Here is a 21,144-nt window from a genome sequence, read left to right as displayed (position 1 = left end):
CTCCGCTCTCCCTGCCCCCCCTGCTCCCCTCCTCTCCCCCAGCGCCTCTTTTCCAGGCGGCACTGAAGTCCTTCCTACACACGCGCTATTTTTGTACCATCCCTCTCTCCTTCCTCTCCCCCTTCCCTTGCATTCACTTCCTGCTTTTGCTTCACCTCGGCCCAGCGCGGGCAGACCAGGGTCCCCGGGGCCCGCACGCACCCTCCTGCCCCAGCCACCCCTCTCCCCCTCCAGCTTTGGGATCCGGGGAGGGCAGGGCCCCTTGGGGAGGGGCTAAAGGCAACCCCCCCTCCTCCCCCGAGCGCCCCTCCCTGCCACGGGCCGCGCCGCCCGTCTCCAGCCTCCCCGCGGCCGGGGCCCGGGGCGGGTCGGGCCGCAACTTCCCCAGTCCACCTTAAGAGGACGATGTAGGCAGCTGGCAGCGCCGACCTTAGAAAAACAAGTTTGCGCAAAGTGGAGCGGGCCGGGCCTCGGGGCGGCCCGGGCGGCGCTTCCCGAGCCTGGGCGTCCTTCCCGCCGGCGCAGGTCCGCGCGGGCCGCGGGGCGCGGGCGGGGGGCGCGGCGCGGGGGCGACGCTGCCCTCGCGGTTCCCGGGGCGCCGTGGGCGGCTGCGCGCGGGCGCGCGCGGGGCGAGGAGGTGAGGGCGGCCCGGGCCCCGCCGCCGCCGCCTCCGGACGGACGGGAAGAAGGGGGGACGGGGAGGCGGGAGGGCGGCCGCGCGCGCGGGCGGAGGGGGCCGGGCGCGGCGCGGGATCGCGGCGCGGAGCCGGGCGGGGCAGGTGGGCAGCGGCGGGGGCGGCGGCGCTCGGTCCCGGCCCGGGTCCCCGCGCTGCCCTCGCCTGGCCCCGGCGCTGCGTTCCCGCGCTGCGCCCCGCGCGCCGCTCCCCCGCGCTCGCGCTCTCTCTCTCTCTCTCTCTCTCTCTCTCTCTCTCTCTCTCTCTCTCTCTCTCTCTCTCTCTCTCTCGCTCTCTCTCTCTCCCTCTCCCCCCTCTCGCGCTCTCTCTCTTTCCCTCTCGCGCTCTCCCTCTCCCCGCGCTCGCTCTCCCCCCGCGATCGCCTCCCTGTGTCTCTGGCTCTCCGCCTGGCTCCCTCGGGTCTGGTTCCTCCCCTCGCCGTCCCCGGCCGCGGCTGGCGCTCTCGGGGTGTCTCCCCGTCTCGGTCTCCCCATCTCTCCCGGGGCGGGGGCGGGGGGGTCTCCGATCCCGCGGCGGCGGCGGCGGCTCCGGGCTCCGGTCGGGGCGGGAGGGGGGCGGAGGGGAGGGGGAGGGGGCCTTAGTCATTTCCCCGCGCCCGCCCGCCCGCCCGAGCGCGCACTCACCGCCGTCTCCCTCCTCGCTCCGCAGCCGCGGCCCATGGAGCCCGCCGGCCCGGCCCCCGGCCGCCTCCGGCCGCTGCTCTGCCTGCTGCTCGCCGCGTCCTGCGCCTGGTCAGGTAAGCGCCCCGACTCCCTCCCGGAGCCGCGGGGCTCGGGCCTCGCGCCGCGCCGACGGCCCCCGGGAGCCGCTCGGCTCCAGCCCAGCAGTCCCGGTGGTGTACCCGGTGTATGTGTGTGTGTATGCGGGGTGGTGGTGGTGGTGGTGGTGGTTGTGTCTCTGTAAACCAGGGTTACAGATGCAGAAACTGAGGCCCAGAGAGGGCCAGCCACTTGCCCAAGGTCACACAGCCTAGGGTAGAACTCTTCCTAAGAAGGGGCTTGCCTGCCCGCTCGGGGTGCAGCCCTCCCGCCGGGCACCGGGACATAGATGTGAGTTGTTATACCCAGCCCCTGCCCAGTCTGATGGAAGAGGCAGCAGCAGTGGCTGCCCGCGCAGGCTAGGGCTCGGGAGCTCCTGGCTTCTCCCCTTGGAAGCTTTCTCGCTAGACTTCAGCTTTCCACAGGTTAGACTAGGGGGTCTGAGAGAGGCGGGTGGCCGCCGAGCCCGCTGGAGACAGGCTGTTGGAATTAGGGGAGAGTGAGCCGTCTTCGCGGCTAGCTGAGTCCAGAGATGTTTGGGGGGGGGGGCGAGGAAGGGAGGCCCTGGTGAGCCACCGCGATCAACAGATCCTCGGGGAAGACGGGGTGGATTGCCCGGCGGCGGCTCAGCCTTCCCGGGCTCTCCCTCCCGGGCTGGCTTCGCCCGCCCGCTCCGGCTCTCCTCCTGCCCGTCTCCTGGCGGAGGCAGCTCCCTGCAGTTCAGGTGTTCTGCGGGGCTGTTACCTGTGGCTCGGAGCATGTCTTTTTGTTGGCCTACATCAAACACCTGGCTGTCTCTAGCAGGCAGGCGGGCAGGCGGCTCTGAAAGCAAACGTATGTTCGCCAAGGGGTGAGGTCACCATTTAGAAGAGTCCTGCTTCTTAAAGAGGGTTTGCAAAATCCCCAGTCTCCAGGGAGGAGGGGCCGGGAGATAAATGGGGTTCAAGGGGCTGGGCAGGGATAGAAGGGAGATGTAGTTTGTTGGCTTCGTGGAGCAGTGTTCGATGGTCAGGGGGGTCCCCGTCACCCCTCCTTTTGAGTGGGGAGGTGAAGATGGGCTCAGGGTCTGTTCCTCTGTGTGTGTATGGAGCCCGGTAGCCATCTGATAGCAGAGTGGGTGGAAGACGTGGGGGCTGGCCGGCAGCTTCTCTGTGCCCTGCAGTTTCCCTGAACCCAAGAGCCACAAAGCAGCCCCCCCCCCTTCTCCTACCCTCCAAGGTTTTCAGTTACAAATCGGTCCTTGCCCGGTGGTCAGAACACTGATAAATTTCCTCTCTCTCCTGTGAGTGGCTCTCTGATTTCCTGTGCCCCTGTCTGCCCAAGCTGGCCATTTGTGCTGTGACCAAAAAAAAAAAAAAAGTCCCAGTTTCTGCCCTGCTGTCCTCAATGGCTGGGAAATGCACACGCATCTCTCCAAAAGTGCTTCATTTTCCTGAAGCAGGAAACTGGGCCCAAGTTAATTTTTAAATATCTATTCCAGACCCTTCTCCAACCAGGACCAATGAGGACCAATGCCACTGATTAGCAAGTGTTCAGATGGGCAGCCTGCCCTTTCCCGGGGTGCTGCCTAGAAACACCAGTACCTTTCCTGTGAGCATTCTCTCCCCCCCCCAACCTATAAAAACAATCTATAAAATGGTAAAGATTGGGCCATAAAACTTCCGTTCCAATCCATTCGGCATCAATAACCCACAAAAGCGGATGCAGCAGAGGGGCCCAGTTAACTTTGAAATAAATACATCCTAGGAGGGGAGAATGATGACCCCTTGGTGGGGGGAGGGAGGGTGCCCAGAGCTTGAGCCTTCCTGCACCCCTCATTTGGGGTCCTGTGGGAGTCCAGTCATACTCTGGGCCCAGGCATGGACTTTACTGAAAGGCTTGCCTGGAGAATGGGGAGGGGGAACAGGGGCTCCAGGTCTGGGTCGATCCCTGTGGTTTGGGGCATCGAATTTACGGCAAAGTCGTAGAGAGACAAGCTTAGAAAGGCAAGAAGGTAGAAAAGGCAGTTGTCCAATTTTCTAAGAAAATGGATTTGTTTCGAGTGAGAAACTCAAATGTCAGGCTTCGGAGACGGCTGTAGATTGAGGGACCGCTGGTGGCAGGCTTGTGTCTCAGGCAGAGCTGTCATCCTGAAAGCATCACGTGACAGCTGGGGCTTCACATGATCCCCATGGTGGGGGGGGGGGGGGGGAGACCGGTCATGTGAATTATCTTGGTGGGGAAAGACAGGGGAAGAAGTTGCTAAAGACTGTATTTGGCACAGATGCTGCCAAAGGGAAATTCTAAAATGATGCTGGTGAAGTCACCACCCAGTGTGCTCCGACCCTGTGGAAAGTCTGTTTCTTGGTGTCCCTGAACAGGGGGATATGGGGGCACTGGAAGAGCCTGGTTCTGGGGACTGACCCTGACCCTGCTGGATACTCACCGGGCCTTCCCTGGGCCCTGGGACCTCGGGGACACCTCCCAATAACCCTTGGATGAAGTCCTTCACATGGGGTTTGGTTTTGGGGAGCAGTGGGGTGCCCAGAGAGTGTGTGACACCGGGTAGGGTAGAATGTGGCAACCTGGGTGGCTGTGCTGTGCTTTCCACAGTGGTAAAACTGTTCTCACTTCCTCTTTCATAGGAAAAGAAAGGGCGTGTGTGTGTGTGTGGTGGGGGGTGGTTCCATGTGTGCCTGGCTCTTGCAAGGTCCTTAATGCTACGGGGCTTTCTGGGTACATTCTGGCTCTTCATTATCCCTTTACCAACCCCTGGGAGATTTGTGGTGTGACTCATTCGTTGGGCATGTGTGAAGTCCTGACGTGAACCCTGGGCTCAGGGAGGGAGGAACACAAGCCAATGGTTATTAAGTAACTCATGCATCATCTGACTTGGCTTTCATCCCCATTTTACAGATGAGGAAAACCGAGTCCAAAAAAAAAAAAGACTGGGGACATACTCGTCCCAGGACTAAGTGGTGAGGGAGCCAGGATCTTGGATGCAGCCTTTCCTACTGGGTGGGTTCTGATGGGCGAGATGAGTAAAACTTGGCCAGCATTACTCCCTCCCTTCCTGGAGGGGTGAGGAGCCTTCCCCCTCCCCCATTTCGGTGCTAAGGTGGAGAGTGGTAGATGGGGCAGAAATTCTTGCCTGAGTCAGGGGCGTTGTTCTTGACAGCATGCTAAGGGGAACACTGGCAGCCCCTTGGCCCCACAGATGATGTGGCTTCTGTGAGAGGGGCCCCTCCCTTCCCCCCCATCTGGGCTGCCGAGCTCTGGAGCCCTCAAGAGCTGGAATGTTCCTCCTGCATCTTCCTGGTGCCCTTTGCGACAGATGGAGAGGGGGTGTGGTAGAGGAAGGGAGTCTAAAAGTGTTGTTCGGATCCCACACGCTCGCTCGCTGCTTCCAAGGGCTCCGTGCGACAGGTTATTTTCTTATTTGTAATCTTGGACTGATGGGGGTCCCCTCCCCCCCAACCACTCTTTTTAACTGTGCTCCATTCCTGACTTGTCAACACCTCTCTCGTCATGTCTCCTCAGCTCAAAACTGTTGCGCTCTTGGTCCAAGTTTTTCAAAAAAAAAAAAAAAAAACCAACAAAGCACCAGCCGGTGCTGGATGTCCTTGCTGGCAAAGCCCTGTTTCTGCACACAGGATGCTACAAGGTGGCTGACAGGAGCCTTGTAGGCTGCTCTGTCCCGTGTCGCTGATCGTGTGAACTAGAGGAGTTTCCATTTGTACAGAATCCACTGACACCCAACCTGACCCATTTTGGCTTTTTTGCCAGTCCTGGGGTTTAAACTTTGGACCCGGGCATTGTCCCTGAGCTCCTTTTTGCTCAAGGCTGGTAGTGCTCTACCACTTGAGCCATAGCACCACTTCCGGCCTATTCTGTGATTAATTGGAGATGAATCTCATGGATTTTCCTGCCTTAGCCGGCTTTGAACCGAGATCTCAGCCTCCTGAGTAGCAAGCATTGCAGGCGTGAGCCACTGGTGCCTGGCTCAAGTTTGGCTACTGTACAAACCCAGGCCCTATGCTAAACCCCTACCTCTCTCTCTCTACCTTAGTCCATCCTGTTCCTGCCCCTCCTTGAGGCTGTTGGCTGTTTCCTCCACATTCCTTGCTGGTGTGCCTCATCGGCTAATCAGATAGATCTCCTTTTGGAGGCTTTTCCATGTAGAGGCATGCATAGTCTATGCTGAGGTGGGTCCTGGGACCCAGGATATCCAGCCAACCGTGTCGTCAGATGATTTCCTGAATTTCTCTGGGCTTCAGTTTTCTCCTCTGTGAAATGCTATTAGCAGTGCTAGCGCCAGGCCTGAGCCCATTCACACAAGTATGATGCCTGACGTCTGCCTAGGGTGCAGTTGGTGCTCAGTACGCATGTGCGTGGCTATTGCTGTCTTCTGTTTTGGTTTCTGCAGCTGTGAAATTGGGTCTGAGTTTTGGAAAGCAACTGGCAGGGCCCGATACCTAGAAAGCACGGGGCCAGAGGTGGGGGAAGGAAAGGGAGAAGAAGAGCCAGTGCCCTTGAGGCAGGCCATTGCCGCACCCAGGGAGGCTCTTCCCTGAAGCCACCCTGGCTTGCTGCCTTGGGGAGGGCAGGCTGGGCTGGAATTGCCTGTTCCTGCCCCCTGGGACTGAGTGCTGTGCTGTGGCACATCTGCCTCTAGGTGTCTCTGTGTGAACCCACAATTGTGGATGACTAGAACCAAAAGCCAAAAGTGGGCAGCCAGGGGAGAAAGTGGCTGATTGAGCTGGCAGGCTAGGCCCCAGGGATGAGGAAGGGGTGGGGGTCACGCCAAGCTTCTGAGGGTGCAGGCCAAGGCTGTGCTGGAGAATTCCACTGTGAAAGCTGGAAATCTGATGGGATCCTGAGTTCCCTAAGCAAACGCTGAAGTCATACTAACAGATAACCATCGTTTCTGGCATGTTGCTGGGCTCTGGACCTGGTGTGTGCCTCCCCTAACCCTTCAAAAGAACTTGTGGCAATCCTGGGTGGTGTGTCCCATTATCAAGTGTCCTGTCAGGACACTGGGAAAAGGGAGGCTCAGAGAGGGGCCCAGACTTGCCTAAGGTCACACAGTGTCAGAATCCAGTGGCCAGCCAGCCATTCAGATCAGTCTGACCACAGAGCCCAGCTGTGACGGTCATGTGATTCTTTCATTGTCCTCCCCTAGCCTCGCTGGGTAGGTAGGAAACTGAGGTCCAGGTTGCTGACACCCTGCTGGCTTGGCTCTCCTCTTCCTGGTTCAATCAGTGTGTCCATGGTAGGGCAGCAGGTTTCCAAGATGGGTTTCTGACCCCATCTGTCCTTTCATCCATGTCGGGGAGGGAAGCGTCTGTTTTAACAGCTGATGCTGCCTTCCTGCTAACTTAAAAGAGCGCCGGCCTCCTGATGGTGACTTCTTGGGGTTGGGTCTCCCTGTCAGGTGCCTTGGCCAGGCCCTGGGTCCAGGGAGAGAGGAAATGGCTGAGGTGGAAGTGAGATACAGCACTGGCTCTCCGTGTCTGTCAGATTTCCTGGCACAGCCACATGGGGGTGCAGGGTGTTAGATGCTGCAGATCTGTGCAGGAACCCGAGACCAGGTGCTCCAATCAGGAGGAGACTGGAGGCGGGGAGGGCCGGCTGGAGCGGAGAGGTGGGTGGTGATGCCAGGGCCATCTCTCCTGCCCCATTCCTCAAGCTGACCATCGCTTCCGCCAGAATCGGAAGCCTGGGGTGGAAGGACGTACGTACTCGGTGCATGTGTGCCTGGCAGAGGCTGAGGCTGGAACACATGTTCTCTTGTGAATCTCATTTTGGAAGATTTCAGATCTGCAGAATGAGGAGGGATGATGTCATGAGGCCCAAACCTCGACACCAGTCAGCTGATCTTCATTCTCCCGGCCCCCAGTGCCAGGGATCAGTGTGGGGAGAGTTAGAAAGCGAATGCTGGATGCCCAGGCCATTTCCCGTCCAGACTGGGCTTCCATCTCTTCAAGGATCATCGTCTGATCCTCATGTCCTCACTTTGGGGCCCAAAAGCATGGAGATCTTCTTCCCTGTTGTTGTTTTGTTTTTCTTGGGGCAGGGGGAGGCTTGAACTCAGGGCCTGGGCACTGACCCTCAGCTCTTTTGCTCAAGGCTAGTACTCTACTACTTTGAGCCGCAGCACCACTTCCAGTTTTCTGGTGGTTAATTGGAGAAAAGAGTCTCACAGGGACTTTCCTGCCTAGGCTAGCTTTGAACCACGATCCTCAGATCTCAGCCCGCCGGGGGTCAGGGGGGAGAAGAGGAGAGGCGAGAGAGGAGATGCAAAGAGTTAACAGAAGTCAGGGCCAGGCCAAGAAGGATCTGTTTTATTGAGTACCTGATATTGAACATGACAGGATCAAATGCCTCATTTAATAGACACATGATTCTGAGAGAGGGCAGCTATACTTTACTCATCGGGTAGTTGAGAGGGAGACAGAGAGGTAAAGTGACTTGTACAAGGTCTCACAGCTTTTTGTGCAGAGCTAAGATGTGAGACCCTAAGTTTCTGACTGCTGCCTCTGCCCTCTTCTCTGTTAGTCTCTTCGCCCCAGTGAAGTGCAGTGAGCCTGTCTTTGGTCCTGCTCGGCATTCCCACTGCTTGTAGAATAACATCCTAGATTTTACAATATAGCACTTGCTGGAGGGGCATTTCTAACCCAGCATTCCCCAGCATCATATCCTGTCATGTCCTTTTCCCTGTGGGCTTTTCATCCATTATCTTCTCTCTCACCCCAGGGCCTTTGCACTTCCTCAGGGTTTGGAGGGCTCAGCGTGGGCTCAGCCCTGAGTGTGAAGCCAGCCATGTGTCTCTTCCTGACTGACGCTGGAGCCCACCCTTTGCCTTGATTTCCCCCATCTGCCAAATGGACTGCCTACCTGTTGCTCCCTGCACAAGTACCGTGTGGGTTCAGGGAGCTAAGCGTCCTGCCTGGAAAGAGCTTTTACAGGCGGCTGAAAGCTCTATAAAAAGTCAGTGAGTAGTGTCAGCTCGGGGAAAATTCCCACCCAGAGACTGTCTGCTGCCGGCAGCCAGGGCTCAGAAACCTTGGCAAATGCCATTTAATAAATGTGTGTTGCTTTTAAGAGAACCTTTTTTCTCAGCTGGGGAAAATGTGTCCTTGGCAGCCTGAGAATGCGGAGGCCTGAGCTGGAGGGGACCCCGTCTAGGCAGAAGCAGCCGCACGGAAGGGTTCCAGACTCCTGCCTGGGAGCCTAGAGTGATTTCTACCCCGTAGGAAGGAGATGGTGACAGGTGCCTGGGCCTGGAGGCACTGTCTGGCCTGCCCGTTGCCTCACGAGGGGGCGGCCGTGCAGCCTGGGGCCTGGCTCAGAGCAAGCCAGGACCTGGAGGTTCAGAGGAGATAGCTTCTGCCTCCCGGCCTCCCTCCTCATCTTTGCTTTAGGAGAGGTGGGAAGGAGGTCCTGAGGTTGCTGAGGCACCAAGCCAAGTGGATGTGGTGTTGGTGACCTCTGCACGCTCTCTCCCTGCCTCTTCTGGTCCCTGGAGGCCATTGCAGTACAAAGGGTGTTTATAGAACACATGCTTTTACAGTGCTTTTCCTGTCACCGCGCCAGCGGGCCACGCTGCTGCAAGCATTGCTCCGTCACCTCCAGGTTCCATTAGAAGCCAGCTTTCTGCTCATCAGCACTGCCAGCTCTTCTGGCCTCCCGGCCTCCCGGCCTCCCTGCCCTCTGCTTGGCCATCCTGCCTCTTTTCTGCAGGCTTCACTTCTAAGTTGGAAGGGTTTTTGTTTTGTTTTGTTTTGCTTTGTTGTATTGTTTTCTCATCCATACTGTTTTCTCACTTTTGACAACCAGTTGCCTCTTTTCTTCATCTCAAAAAGCCACCCTTTGTATCTTTATAGAACTGAAGGTATGTGTTCCTACGTGCTGCCGTCAGTGCTCTGCCTTCTGCCTTGCTGCCCGTGTGCGTGGCATTTGACACAGGCGGTCAAACTTTTGACATCTCAGCCAACTGAGGCAGAGAAGGTGGACAGTAGGCACGGGGGGGAGATGGAGTTGTACCTCGTTCCAAGGGGTCCAGTGCCCACCCCAACTGCAGTCTGTGAGTGATTTCTTCAGACTCCATTCTCACAATTAGAGTGCAAGCGCCACAGGGGCAGGGACACCGCCATCCTCAGCCCTGGCTCGGGGCGTGGCACATGGTGGGGCCAGTAATCCATCACCGACCACATCCTCTACCCCTTGCACCACCCATGGGGGCTCCTTCTCCCCTAGAAAAGGTCCTCACGTATTTTGCTTCATTCCTGTACTTCTTCAAAGCCTGAAGTATTCATGAAACAAAAAGACTTAAGAGAATACCTACTATAAGATGACAAGAAAATGTGTATTTTATCCCCAGTCTCCTTCCATGTGTGGAATACCACACATGACAGTGTCAGGGTTTCCATTCGAGGCCTCTTATTCTGGACACACCATTGGACAGCCCTATCTGCAGAGATTTCTTGAGCAGTACTCGGTAGCAGTTGCTGGCGGGGGGGGGGGGGGGGAGGGGAGGCAGGAGAACAGGACGATGGGACAGCCTTGAACAAAACAGATGGAATCCTTGGTGAGGGAGATTTAGTCAAACCCTGTGGCTCCCAGCCGTGCTCTGGTGGCTCATGCCTGTAATCCCAACTACTCAGGAGGCTGAGGTGTGAGGATCACAGTTCAAAGCCAGCCCAGGCAAGAAAGTCCGTGAGACTCTTATCTCCAATGAACCACCGGAAAACTGGAAGTGGTACTGTGGCTCAAGGTGGTAGAGCACTAGTCTTAAGCAAAAGTGCTCAAGGACAGCACCCAGGCCCTGAGTTCCAGCCCCATGACTGACAATAACAAAAAAACTCGCTCTCACCTTGCATGAGTAACATACGGTAGTGTGTGTGTGTGTGTGTGTGTGTGTGTGTGTGTGTGTGTGTGTGTGTGTGTGTGCGCGCGCTTTTCTTTTTGTTTCTACTTTTGAGTCCTTGAGATTGAACGAAGGGCCTTGCACATACTTGGTGAGTGTTCTCCCACTCGGCTATACAACCCACGACAGCCCACAATACTGTTATGTGGTACTTAATGATCGTCTAATATAGAAAATCTGAAAAATGCCCAGAATAGAAAGAAAAAAAAGGAAAGAGTAATCTTACCAGTGTTTTGTTTGTTTTTGGTGCTAGTACTGGGGCTTGAACTCAGAGCCTCATATCCTTGCCAGGCATTTTTTGCCTAAATCTGGTACTTTACCACTTGCCACAGTTCCACATCCTGTATTTTGGTGGTTAATTAGAGATAAGAATCTTATAGAATTTCCTGCTCAGGCTGGTTTCAAACCATGATCTTTAGATCTCAGCCTCCTGAGTAACTAGGATTACAGGTGTGAGCTACCAGTGCCTGGCCTTCCCATCTGTTTTAGATTCAGAATCCAAAGAGCTTTGGATAGCACTTGCAGTTGTTCGTAACTAGTTTCATTTTGTTTTACAAAGTCACTTTGAAAGCAGTTTATCTTTTCTCTTGCACAACTAATGCAAATTGACAACAGAAAACAAAATCCTGTGTAAATCTACCACTCAAAAGTAACCATGTGGTCAGGTGCTAGTGGCTCATGCCTGTAATCCTAGCTACTTAGAAGGTTGAAATCTCAGGATTGCAGTTCAAAGCCAGCCCTGGCTGTGAGACTCTTATCTCCAATAAACTACTCAGAAAAAGCCAGAAGTGATGCTGTGACTCAGTGGTGGAGCAGTAGCCTCCACCATAATGAGGTTTAGGGACTGGGCCCAGGCCCTGAGTTCAAGCCCCAGGACCAGCACAGACAAAAAAGTAATCACAGATAATCCTTACTGTCTTTTGCACCACTAAAACTAGAAGCTTGGGTTTTATTGACTCTGTCACTGGACAACGCTGAACTTGAATATATTTTCATTGTAACTCTCTACCACCATTGTAATGACCTTGGACAGAGTTAACCAGTCTCCTTTTCTTGAATAGTAGAGGTTCTCAGTTTCCTTTTTTTTTAATTAACCACCCCCCCCCAGACTCATCTCAGTTTCCATTTTTTAAATAAGAATAATCTTAAGTGAGTGAAGCACAATGTTTGCACATATCTTTAGCTATCTGAAGGTATGTTTTTTACATTGTTTTTATTGGCTCGTATTTTAACTAAGATACGGTGAAGCGTTGATTGCAGTTATCTTTGATGATATTATATGAGATTATTATTTTGTTTTTCTACTTTTTTGTTTCCTCTAAATGCTTTGCAGGGAATGGTTTTATTTGCATAACCACCATGTTATTTAAAATTCTGCCATGAAAAACATGCACAGTCCCAAGGTTTTTGTGGTAATGGTTTTTTATATCTGTCCCTAATTTCCCATATGGGATAAGCTGTCATTCCCTTAACCATTCTGTCACTTTAACAACCTTTGGGTTGCTTTTGTCCTTTTCCATGCTCTTGTTTTAGAGGTGATGCACTCTGAGATCAGGTCCTTGTGACCCTGCCCAGCAAGGGGCTGGTGAGCAACTCCACTTGTTTTCTTTCTTATATAATGTCCCCCCCACAATCCAGACTAGGCCATACCCACCCAGGCCAGGCCACACCCACCCAGGCCAGGTCACACCTGCGGGTCTGTTCTCTGCTCTGCCAGGCCAGCCAGGGAGAGTTGCATCAGCACCAATGACCCTAGGGCTGGACCCCAGGAACAGTGGGTGTGTGTGTGTTTGTGTGTATGCATGTGAGTGTGCATGCGTGCGTGTGTGCGTGTATGTACCACTGCCAATACTACGGCTTGAAATCAGGGCCTTGGCTTTTCCGCTCAAAGCTAGTACTCTACCTCTTGAGCCACAGCTCCACTTCCAGTTTTTTGCTGGTTCATTGGAGCTAAGAATCTCACATACTTTCCTGCCTGGATTGAATTCAAATTATTATCTCAGATCTCAGCCTCCTGAGTAGCTAGAATTGTAAGCGTGAGCTCCTAGGCACCTGGCTCAAGGAGTGATTTTCTTTTTTCTTTTTTCAACCTAGTTCCCAGAACAGAACCTGTAGAGAAAAATAAAAGACAGCAAGAAAAGGAAAGAAAAAGCACTCTTGGAAAAAACACACACACACATACCCAGATTAAAATAATATTTGGCACTTACGTCGCACTTTTAAAATTCTTCAAACGCTTTATAAACACTAGCTAATTAATTAAACTTCCTAAATCTGGCTTGTAGTTGGTGGAGAGCTTGAGAGGAGCTATAAAAAAATTAAAAAAAAAAAAAGAAAGAGGGGGAGCTAGCCCTACCCAACTCCAGATTTTATTGTCGCCTGCCTGGGGTGTGATGACGGGCCTCTGGCTGCACAAGAATAGCCCTGCTCCAACTTGCAGCCTGCATGGGAGCTGAGAGTGTTCGTACTCTGGATTCCTTAGCCCTCCTGAGCGCAGTGCTCCTCGCCAGCTGCTGACTCACCATCCCCAGCATGCAGTTATTGATAAGAATAATAATAACCAGGAGCCGGCTTCAGTACCCTGGGGTCCAGTATGAGCTCCATTGAACCAAGGAAGGCAGAGACTCTCAGAGGACCCGCCAGGGTCACAGCAAGTCTCCACCAGGGTGTTTGTCAGCGCGTGTTTGTGGAGGACCTACTGTGTGCCCGGTGCTGTGCTAGGATGAAGGCTGGAAATAGTCCCTGAGGACCCACCAGAGTAGTTAGGGGTGGGGGGGTTAGAACAATGGAGAAAAGTCTATGTATATAATAGAGAGCTATGTCACCGTAATAGGGCTAGGAACTCCAGAATTCCCACTTAACCTCATGGCTGTGGGAGGGACTTGCATGTACCTACTTCATAGATGGTGGAATGGGGGTCCAGGAAGTAAGGGTTGAGCTGGTTTAGGGGAGCCTGTGGTTACCCTACTGTCTCCCTTGATCCAGTGGGACCCATGGAATGATCCTGACTTCCTGTTGATGTCCCCAGATAGTTTTCTGCCCTCATGGGCCCAGGTGGGCCATGTCCTCCTTCATGCACCTGACCTGCAACTTTACCCTCTGGGTGGGTTGATGCTGCTGGCTGAGCCCCTGTCCTCCAGATGCTCTCTTATGCCCCACTTCCACCTTCCAGGGTGGGCTGTAAAAATCCAGCCTCCAGGGAGCCCTGGCTGGGAGGTAGAAGGAGGTAGGACAGTGGGAAGAAGGAGTGAGAGCAGAAAGATCCTGTGACCACCCTAACACAGGGAACTCGCCCTCTCCAGTGGGAGCCGTCCATGGGCTGGTGGACACCTCCCAGGGACTCTTCCTCCATCCTTCCTTCTAAGGAGGAGCTGTGGAGCAGATGGACAAGGTCACATTGCGGGTGGGTGAGGAGGCCAGCTGGGGACCCAGGCTGCCACACCTGCTGCTGTCTTCCTCATTCTCCCTGCCCCCGTCCAGGCTCCCTCTGACTCTGTATTAAGCTCTGTGCTTGTGACTAGCCCTTCTAACCCTAGCCCCACCACAGCAGCATTTGTGCTGAATAGCTACACACTTCTCCAGCCACTGTTCCCTAAATGATCAGGATGAGGGCTTTTGTGTCAGGTGTTACATTAGGTGTCCCGTGTAATGATATTCTGGGTAACGATGGGCCACATCTGTAGTGGTATACACCACCAGCCCAGGTATGCAGTAGAGCGGACCGTCTGGGATTGTGTAGGCACGCCGCAGTGCACGCACGATGATAAAACTGCCTAATGACCATCTCAGTCATTGAGCAGTACATGACAGAGTTATCAAGAGGTGACATATTGCAAAAGTGAGAATGGGGATAGATTATATGCACGTACTGCATTTTATATTAGGGACTTAAGTACGCTTATACTTGGGTTTCCAGGAAAGAACCTGGAACAAACCACTCCCCATTCCTGCCGTAAGTACTGAGGGGTAAATAAGTGACTCCAAGGCTTTATGATCTATCCTTCTTTCCCACCTCCCATCTTGCTCCCAGGCAAGTTCCTTTGGGTGTCTATAGCATGGCTTCCATCACCCCCATTCTGCCCCATTATCTTCCTGGATCTGTTCTTGCCTTCACCCGCTAGTCACTCTACCTGGGGGTCCCTGTTTCATGAACCCAGTGGTTCCCTATGGTGCTCAGGAGCCTACCCACAAGGTATCCAGCATGGAGATCTTGATGGGGTCCTTGTACAAGTCCTCAAAATACAAGCTGGCCCAAGAAGCGTCAATGAGGGATTATGGGGTGAAGTTTGGGCATCAGCCCCCTCCTGTGTAATCTCTGTATGGAGGGACTTACATACATGACCTTGTTTTCTTTCCAGAACAAGGCAGAAGGCAGGGCGCCCTCAAATGGATATTCTAGAACACCCACAAATAGAATCTCCACATGGATGTTTCACTCATTTGGAAAAAGAAACAAGGACTCAAAACAGATGGATAGACTAGGGTCACATGTGACCCAGGGGTGTGTCAAGCCAGGCCAGGTGACCTTCAGGGCCAGATGTGGCTTCTCAACACTGTCCCCAGCCTTGGCACTCAGTCCCTTCAGAGACAGGTGGACATGGACTTAGTACTGAGTGGGCTCAGGTGAGGGCACTGAGGCTGAGCGCCATGAAAGATCCTGCCCAGAAGGGCAGCACTTGACCCCAGGTTCTTCTTATGGCCCCAGATGACAGCCATACACCACCCAGCACAGGCTTATGCCTATAGGGATTCTCCGACTCTACTACCACTCCTGCTGCTGAGTACTAGCAGTTGTCCAGGCTGGAAACAGAATCTTCCCCCTTGTGGAGTCCTACCTCTCTGCTTTCCCCAATATTCCCTCTACTGGGGGAACACCCAGCTTCTTCCTTCCTGGTAAATACAAATTTGAACCCTAGCTCAGAGGTGACTACTTTTGTGCTGGTACTGGGGTTTGAACTCAGTGTCTGTCCCTGAGCTGCTTTTTGCTCAAAGCTAGTTGCTCTACCACTTGGGCCACAGCGCCACTTCTGGCCTTTTCTGAGTACTTTTTTGGAGGTAAGAATCTCATGGACTTTTCTGCCTGGACTGGCTTTGAACCACCGTCCTCAGACCTCAGACTCCTGAATAGCTAGGGTTACAGGTGTGACCCACCAGAGCCTGGATAGAGGGCCCAGGCAAGCAGCTCACACTTGCCTGTGTGACTTAAAGTCAGCCCTTTTTTTTTTCAGATTTTTTATTCTGATTATGTAATTCACAAATTTCACAGTATTGTGGGATAGTGATGCTTAGTTAAAGTAACAAACCTTCATGGGGCAAATTGTCTATCATGGTCTGTAAAGTTTATGAGTCTGCATTTTGTGCCTCAGTTTCTGCATTCATAGTACATGTGTTCCAGGCCCAGATGGGGGCTTACCGTCATCATGGGCAGTGTGCTGGGTTCACGTTCATCTCCTGGTTTGTGCTTGGATAGTAAATGTCAGAGTTGAGGAACCTCCCAGGGTCCCGTCAGGATGAATGACTACTGTGTTTCCTCCAGGAACCGCTGCAGATGAGCTGCAGGTGATCCAGGCTGACAGGGCGGTATCTGTCGCTGCTGGAGAGACGGCCATGCTGCGCTGCACTGTGACCTCCCTGCTCCCTGTGGGGCCCATCCAGTGGTTCAGGGGGAAAGGACCAAGACAGGAGCCGATCTTCCATTTCAAAGAACCCCACAACCCACGCGTCACACCAGTTTCAGATCCCACACAGAGAGAAAACATAGACTTTTCCATCCGCATCAGGAACGTCACCCCAGCAGATGCGGGCACCTACTATTGTGTGAAGTTCCAGAAGACAGCCACTGGGGACAAGGAGTTTAAGTCTGGACCAGGCACTGAGCTGTCTGTGAGTGGTGAGTACATTGCGGTTTATTTTGTCTCCTAGAGTGTGACAGTATGTGCAGAATAACGCCCTCAGTTCTGTGAGCAGCAGCCTAGAAGCAGGGGCAGTGCTGGGTGCTGAGCTGGTGTTCATGCTCTGGTCCCCCCTCTGGGCCAGGGAGGCCCAGGTCTGCACAGGACCTGCTGTAGCATTCCACAGCTGGCCAGTGGGGACATCTGTCCTCTGTTCTCCCTGCTCCACAGCTGGCCAGTGGGGGCATTTGGCCCTGGTCTTCCTGCTCCACAACCAAACTCCTTGCCCCTGAAGAAGAAAGACCAGATAGTGTGAGTGACTTTCCCATCATAGGTCTGATGAGGCCTGCCGTCTCCAGGAAGCACTTCTCCTTGGTGGCCCAAGTCTTTTTTCATGCCACAGCTCTGAGGACTTACTGTCTGCCAGGCTCTGCTCCACACGCCATGGGGAAACAGGAAGCAGCCCAAGCTGAGCCCCTGCTACCTCTAAGCTGTGCCTGGTCCCTCCACTCCCAGGTCGTCTTCACTTGCAGCACTGAGGATACTCCTGGGTGCCCAGGTTCCCTGCTGAGGTCCACCCTGCTGGGAGGGGCTGGGAGGTTGGGCCTCTGCCCTGGCTCTGTGTCTGCACCCTGCATTAGGTACTTGCTCTTCCAGGTGCTGAGGCTCTGAGCAGAGCTGGGTCATCCACCCAGGCTCAGTTCTCATAGGGGTGACTTGGGGACCCAGGTAAGGCAGCAGAGATGCATCCCTTAGGTTTCTTGTCAGGCTCAGGATCTTTTTACCTCCTGACCCTGTGATTGTCTGCACACATAGACCATCCACCACCCAGCCTAACCCCCTTTTCACAGGTGAGAGCCAAATCCCAGACATGGTCAGGATCAGAACTAGGATCAGAGTCCAAGCCATATTCACAGTAGATGCTAAACACCATCTCAGAGGAGCGAGGCCCAGCAGGTACTGACTAAAAACTTCATGAGCTGAACATGGTTTCACCAGCCCTCTGCTCTTCATGGTCTTCCCCAGGCTCAGAATACCTCTCCCAGGGAGACCCTGAGGCCCTCAGTGACTGGAGAAGCTACTCCACCTCCTCAGTCTACATAGAGATCCCCTGTCAGGACACAGAGAGCCACTCTATCATTTACATAATTACATTTAGCTCGGCACCTATGGCTCATGCCTGTAATCCTAGCTACTCAGGAGGCTGAGATCTGAGGATCACAGTTCAAAGCCAGCCCAGGCAGAAAGGTCTGAGAGACTCGTCAACTAATTACTAGGAAACCGGAAGTGGCAATATGGTTCAAAGTGGTAAGCACTAGCCTTGATCAAAAGAGCTCAGAGACAGCACTCAGGCCCTGAGTTCAAGCCCCATGAATAAAATAAAAAAACACATAGCTGCATTGTACTCCCACATGTGAAAAGGTCATAATGAACTGGGCAGTGTTCTGTGAGTGGATCCTTCAGTTGTCCCAACCTTGAGCTGTTGAAATTGTGTTATGGTGAATGGACAGAGATGCTCCTGCAAGAAGTCAGCCATGGCAGATATTAGGTTCATTTTCATTTATGTAGATATCGTTTCCCTTCTGTTATAAATGAAGCCTCCTCACTAAGCCAGATGGAGGAGAGATGGTTTCATCCTGATTTTGCCATGCCTGGGCAATTGTAGCCAGCAGGTGGCTCAGGTACGACTCAGCCAGCTGCCTCCTAGCCAGTGCTTCTTCCCTTTGGCCATATCCGGGCCTAAAGGATAAGAAAAGGGGAGGTGGAGGTGGCAGGGTGGCAATGTGGTGTGCGCTGCAGCTCTTTCTCTAAGTAAGTCCTTCCATGCTTGTGGATGTAGGGAACCTGCTGAAGGGCCAACCCGCAGAAAGTCCATCATCTAGTCTTACGGAGGGTCAGCATCTGTGGAGTCCAGTTCCTTCTCTGGAAGATGGTGAAAGTCATGGCCCACTGAATGTGGGTCCTGTGAGGATGGAGAGGACATGGGGGTGTCAGGGTCATTGCTGGGCCTCTGGGGTTTAGAGGTCATGAGAGTCACGGCCTGATTGCTTGGTCCCACATCCCAGCTTGTGAACTGGGACAAGGTGCTGCACACAGTGGGCCTCTGTGTCCTCAGCTGGCCCTGATGCCCCTCCTCAAGCATGGGGACAGAAGGACGGAAGTGCTATTGGCATTTAGAATGCCTGCTTGTAGGAGATGACCCATCTATGTGAGCTCTGATGGGCGGAGGCCACCTGACTTGGACAGGTCACTTTCCCTCTCTGGGCTTCAGGAGTCAATGGGACAGGTGGGGTCGGTGATTCCCCACCTGACTCCTCACTGGAACCACCTGGGGACCTGAAGTAAAGCCCAGGCTCAGGTTGCACCCAAGGAGTTCAGCTGTACTTGTTCTGCTGTGGGGGTGGGTATCTGAACTTACTATTCCAGAAGAGTCTAAACGACAGCCAGGACTGAGAACCTCTGAGATTCACCCGCATCCTGAGGTCAGAGGTGGGGAAAGTTGGGTTTGTACCCCTTGGCAAGGCAAGAGACCCTTTTTCAGTGGCTCTTTCAGAATTGCACATACCAGCAGCCACAGCTCTCTGGGGTCCGCACAGTCAGAGCCCTGCTCAGGTCCAGGCTCAGGGTGGGATCTTCCCTCTATATTCTGTGTGTGAACAGGCTGTGGAGCCCAGAAAGCCCTCATTCTTCCCAGAGGACTCCCCACTCCTACCCCACCACCTCCACGAGCCGCAGTGACACAGGGTTCTTCCTGTCTGCGCACAGCCACTCTGGGGGGAATGCCTGAGCCCCTGTGTGTGTTTAGAAAGCGATTTTGCATACTTGGCTCCTAGAGGATTATTAATCCGTGAAGAGGGTCCTGATTGAGTTGTTTTTGCCCCAATTTGTTTTTTTTTTTCATAGCAAGTTGCAGGAGCAGGATGGGGACAGGTCCTGGAATGTCTGGGCAGTTTTGTTGTGCCTCTGGCTGCCCAAAGAATGAATGTGTAGCCAGGCACTGGTGGCTCACGCCTGTAATCTAGCTACTCAGGAGGCTGAGATCTGAGGATTACAGTTCAAAACCAGTTGTGGGCAGGAAAGGCCACAAGACTCCCAACAAACTACTCAAAAGGCTGGATGTGACATTGTGGCTCAAGTGGTAGAGCACTGGCCTTGAGCAAAATAAGCTTAGAGACAGTGCCCAGAACCCTGAGTTCAATCCCCAGGACTGGCAAGAGAGAGAGAGAGAGAGAGAGAAAGGAGAGAGAGAGAGAGAGAGAGAGAGAGAGAGAGAGAGAGAGAGAGAGAGAGAGAGAGAGAATAGAATGAATGTGTAATTAGGTGTCCCTCGTGAAGCACTGTCTAGACACCAGGCTCGGTGCCCTGATTAGTCCTTACTCAGCTTCTGAGACAGAGGGGGCTTGTTGTAATAGAAGGCGGCCCTGAGGCTGAGACAGATAAGAACAGAGTACGGTGGCCTGACCCACCTGCTCCCCACTACATGTCCAGGACCAGCCCCACCCCTGTGTGACGCTTACCTTGTAAAGGTGCCCACACTCAGACTCCTCCCAAGGCTAGTGAGTGCACAACACAGCCAGTGGTGGGCTCTAAGAACTCCTGAAGCTGTACCCTCTTAGCATATCTCTGGAGATTGGTTCCTGGATAGTGGAAGATTCCAGAATCCAAGGATGCTGGAACCCCTCATTGAAAGTGGCCCAGAATGTGCATTTAACCTATGGCATTTTTCCCTGTGCCTAAAACTCCCTCTAGAGTAGTACCATCCTATACTGTGCCAGTGCTGAGTAAATAGCTTATGTATACCATATTGTGTAGGGAATAATGACAAGAGAAAAGTCTGCACAGGTTCACTACAACTTCATAGCCTTTCTGTCTGTAGTTGCTTGAATGTAAGAACAACTTCACAACTCCTTATCTTTCCAAGGTCTTGTCTCAGCCTGCATCTTGATAGCCTGACTTCCCTCAAGTGTCAGCCTCCTCCTTGAACCCTGGAAGTTTTTGATGGCTGCAAGGGAGCCAGTTAAATATTAACAAATAGGAATATGTCTGACATTTGCTGCCTGGCAGCTGTTATCAAAGTTGCAGGGAATAATTAACAATATGGAGACACCATTAGGACTGGTCTACCCAGCAAGCTACCCTCTTCTGATTTGGGATCAGGATTGTTTGTTTGTTTGTTGTTTGGTCGTGGGGCTTGAACTCTGGGCTTGGGCGCTATCCCTGCGCTCTTCAGCTCAAGGCAAGCGCTCTACCGCCGCAGCACCACTTCCAGTTTTCTAGTGGCTTATTGGAGATGAGTCTCACGGACTTTTCTGCCTGGGCTGGCTTTGAACCGTGATCCTCAGATCTCAGCCTCCTGAATAGCTAGGATTAGAGGTGTGAGCCACCTCACCTGGCTTGGATCAGGAGTGTTTTCTGCCTGCCCAGGAGCCTGGGTCTCAGTGTCTTGTAATGACTTAGGGATCAAGAACTGAACTACCTTTGATTTCCTCAGCATCCAAGTGATCTGTGTTTCCAGTCTCACAGTGACCCAAGAGATGCCTCCGGATTCACAAAACACCTTAGCCTCTTCCTTCCAAATTCATGACTTGGCACAGCTTACAACTTCTGGCGTGTTTTTGGAAGGAAGGAAAAATGTAGAGGGAGTTACATGTTTCTGCAGGGGAACTCTGGTTAAGAGCAATTGCACACATGAGTGTGCATGTGCTTGTGCATGCTCGTATTTGAGAAGCATCTCCTGGGTGTGATGCAAAAGCTCCTCATAGCATCCTTACTGCAGCCTGGAAAGGAAGAAATGAGGAGAGAGGGGAGAAGGGGTAAAAGGAAGGAGGGAGGGAGGGAGGGAGAAATAGGGAGTAAGGGAGGGAGGGAAGAGGAAAGGAAGAAAATAGGCA

The 21,144-nt window shown here is 53.4% G+C and overlaps 1 protein-coding gene across 2 annotated transcripts in view; it reads left to right on the top strand.

Annotated features, from left to right (window-relative positions):
- The first annotated feature begins 257 nt into the window (after positions 1-257).
- Positions 258-21,144, top strand: part of Sirpa (signal regulatory protein alpha) — a 37,881-nt gene continuing 16,994 nt past the window's right edge. Inside the window, exons 1-3 of one of the 2 annotated variants that reach the window (XM_070006911.1) lie at positions 258-525; positions 1,344-1,431; positions 15,898-16,251. In XM_070006911.1, coding sequence (XP_069863012.1) covers positions 1,353-1,431; positions 15,898-16,251 — 433 coding nt within the window. In that variant the 5' untranslated portion in view covers positions 258-525; positions 1,344-1,352. The remainder of the gene's footprint in view (positions 526-1,343; positions 1,432-15,897; positions 16,252-21,144) is intronic. The other variant, XM_070006912.1, reaches the window with a different exon arrangement.

This window comes from Dipodomys merriami, unplaced genomic scaffold (assembly GCF_024711535.1).
Source record: "Dipodomys merriami isolate MVZ:Mamm:240054 unplaced genomic scaffold, mDipMer1.0.p SCAF_7, whole genome shotgun sequence".
In the NCBI taxonomy this organism is placed as follows: domain Eukaryota; kingdom Metazoa; phylum Chordata; class Mammalia; order Rodentia; family Heteromyidae; genus Dipodomys; species Dipodomys merriami.
This window is presented reverse-complemented; position numbering and strand designations above follow the sequence as displayed.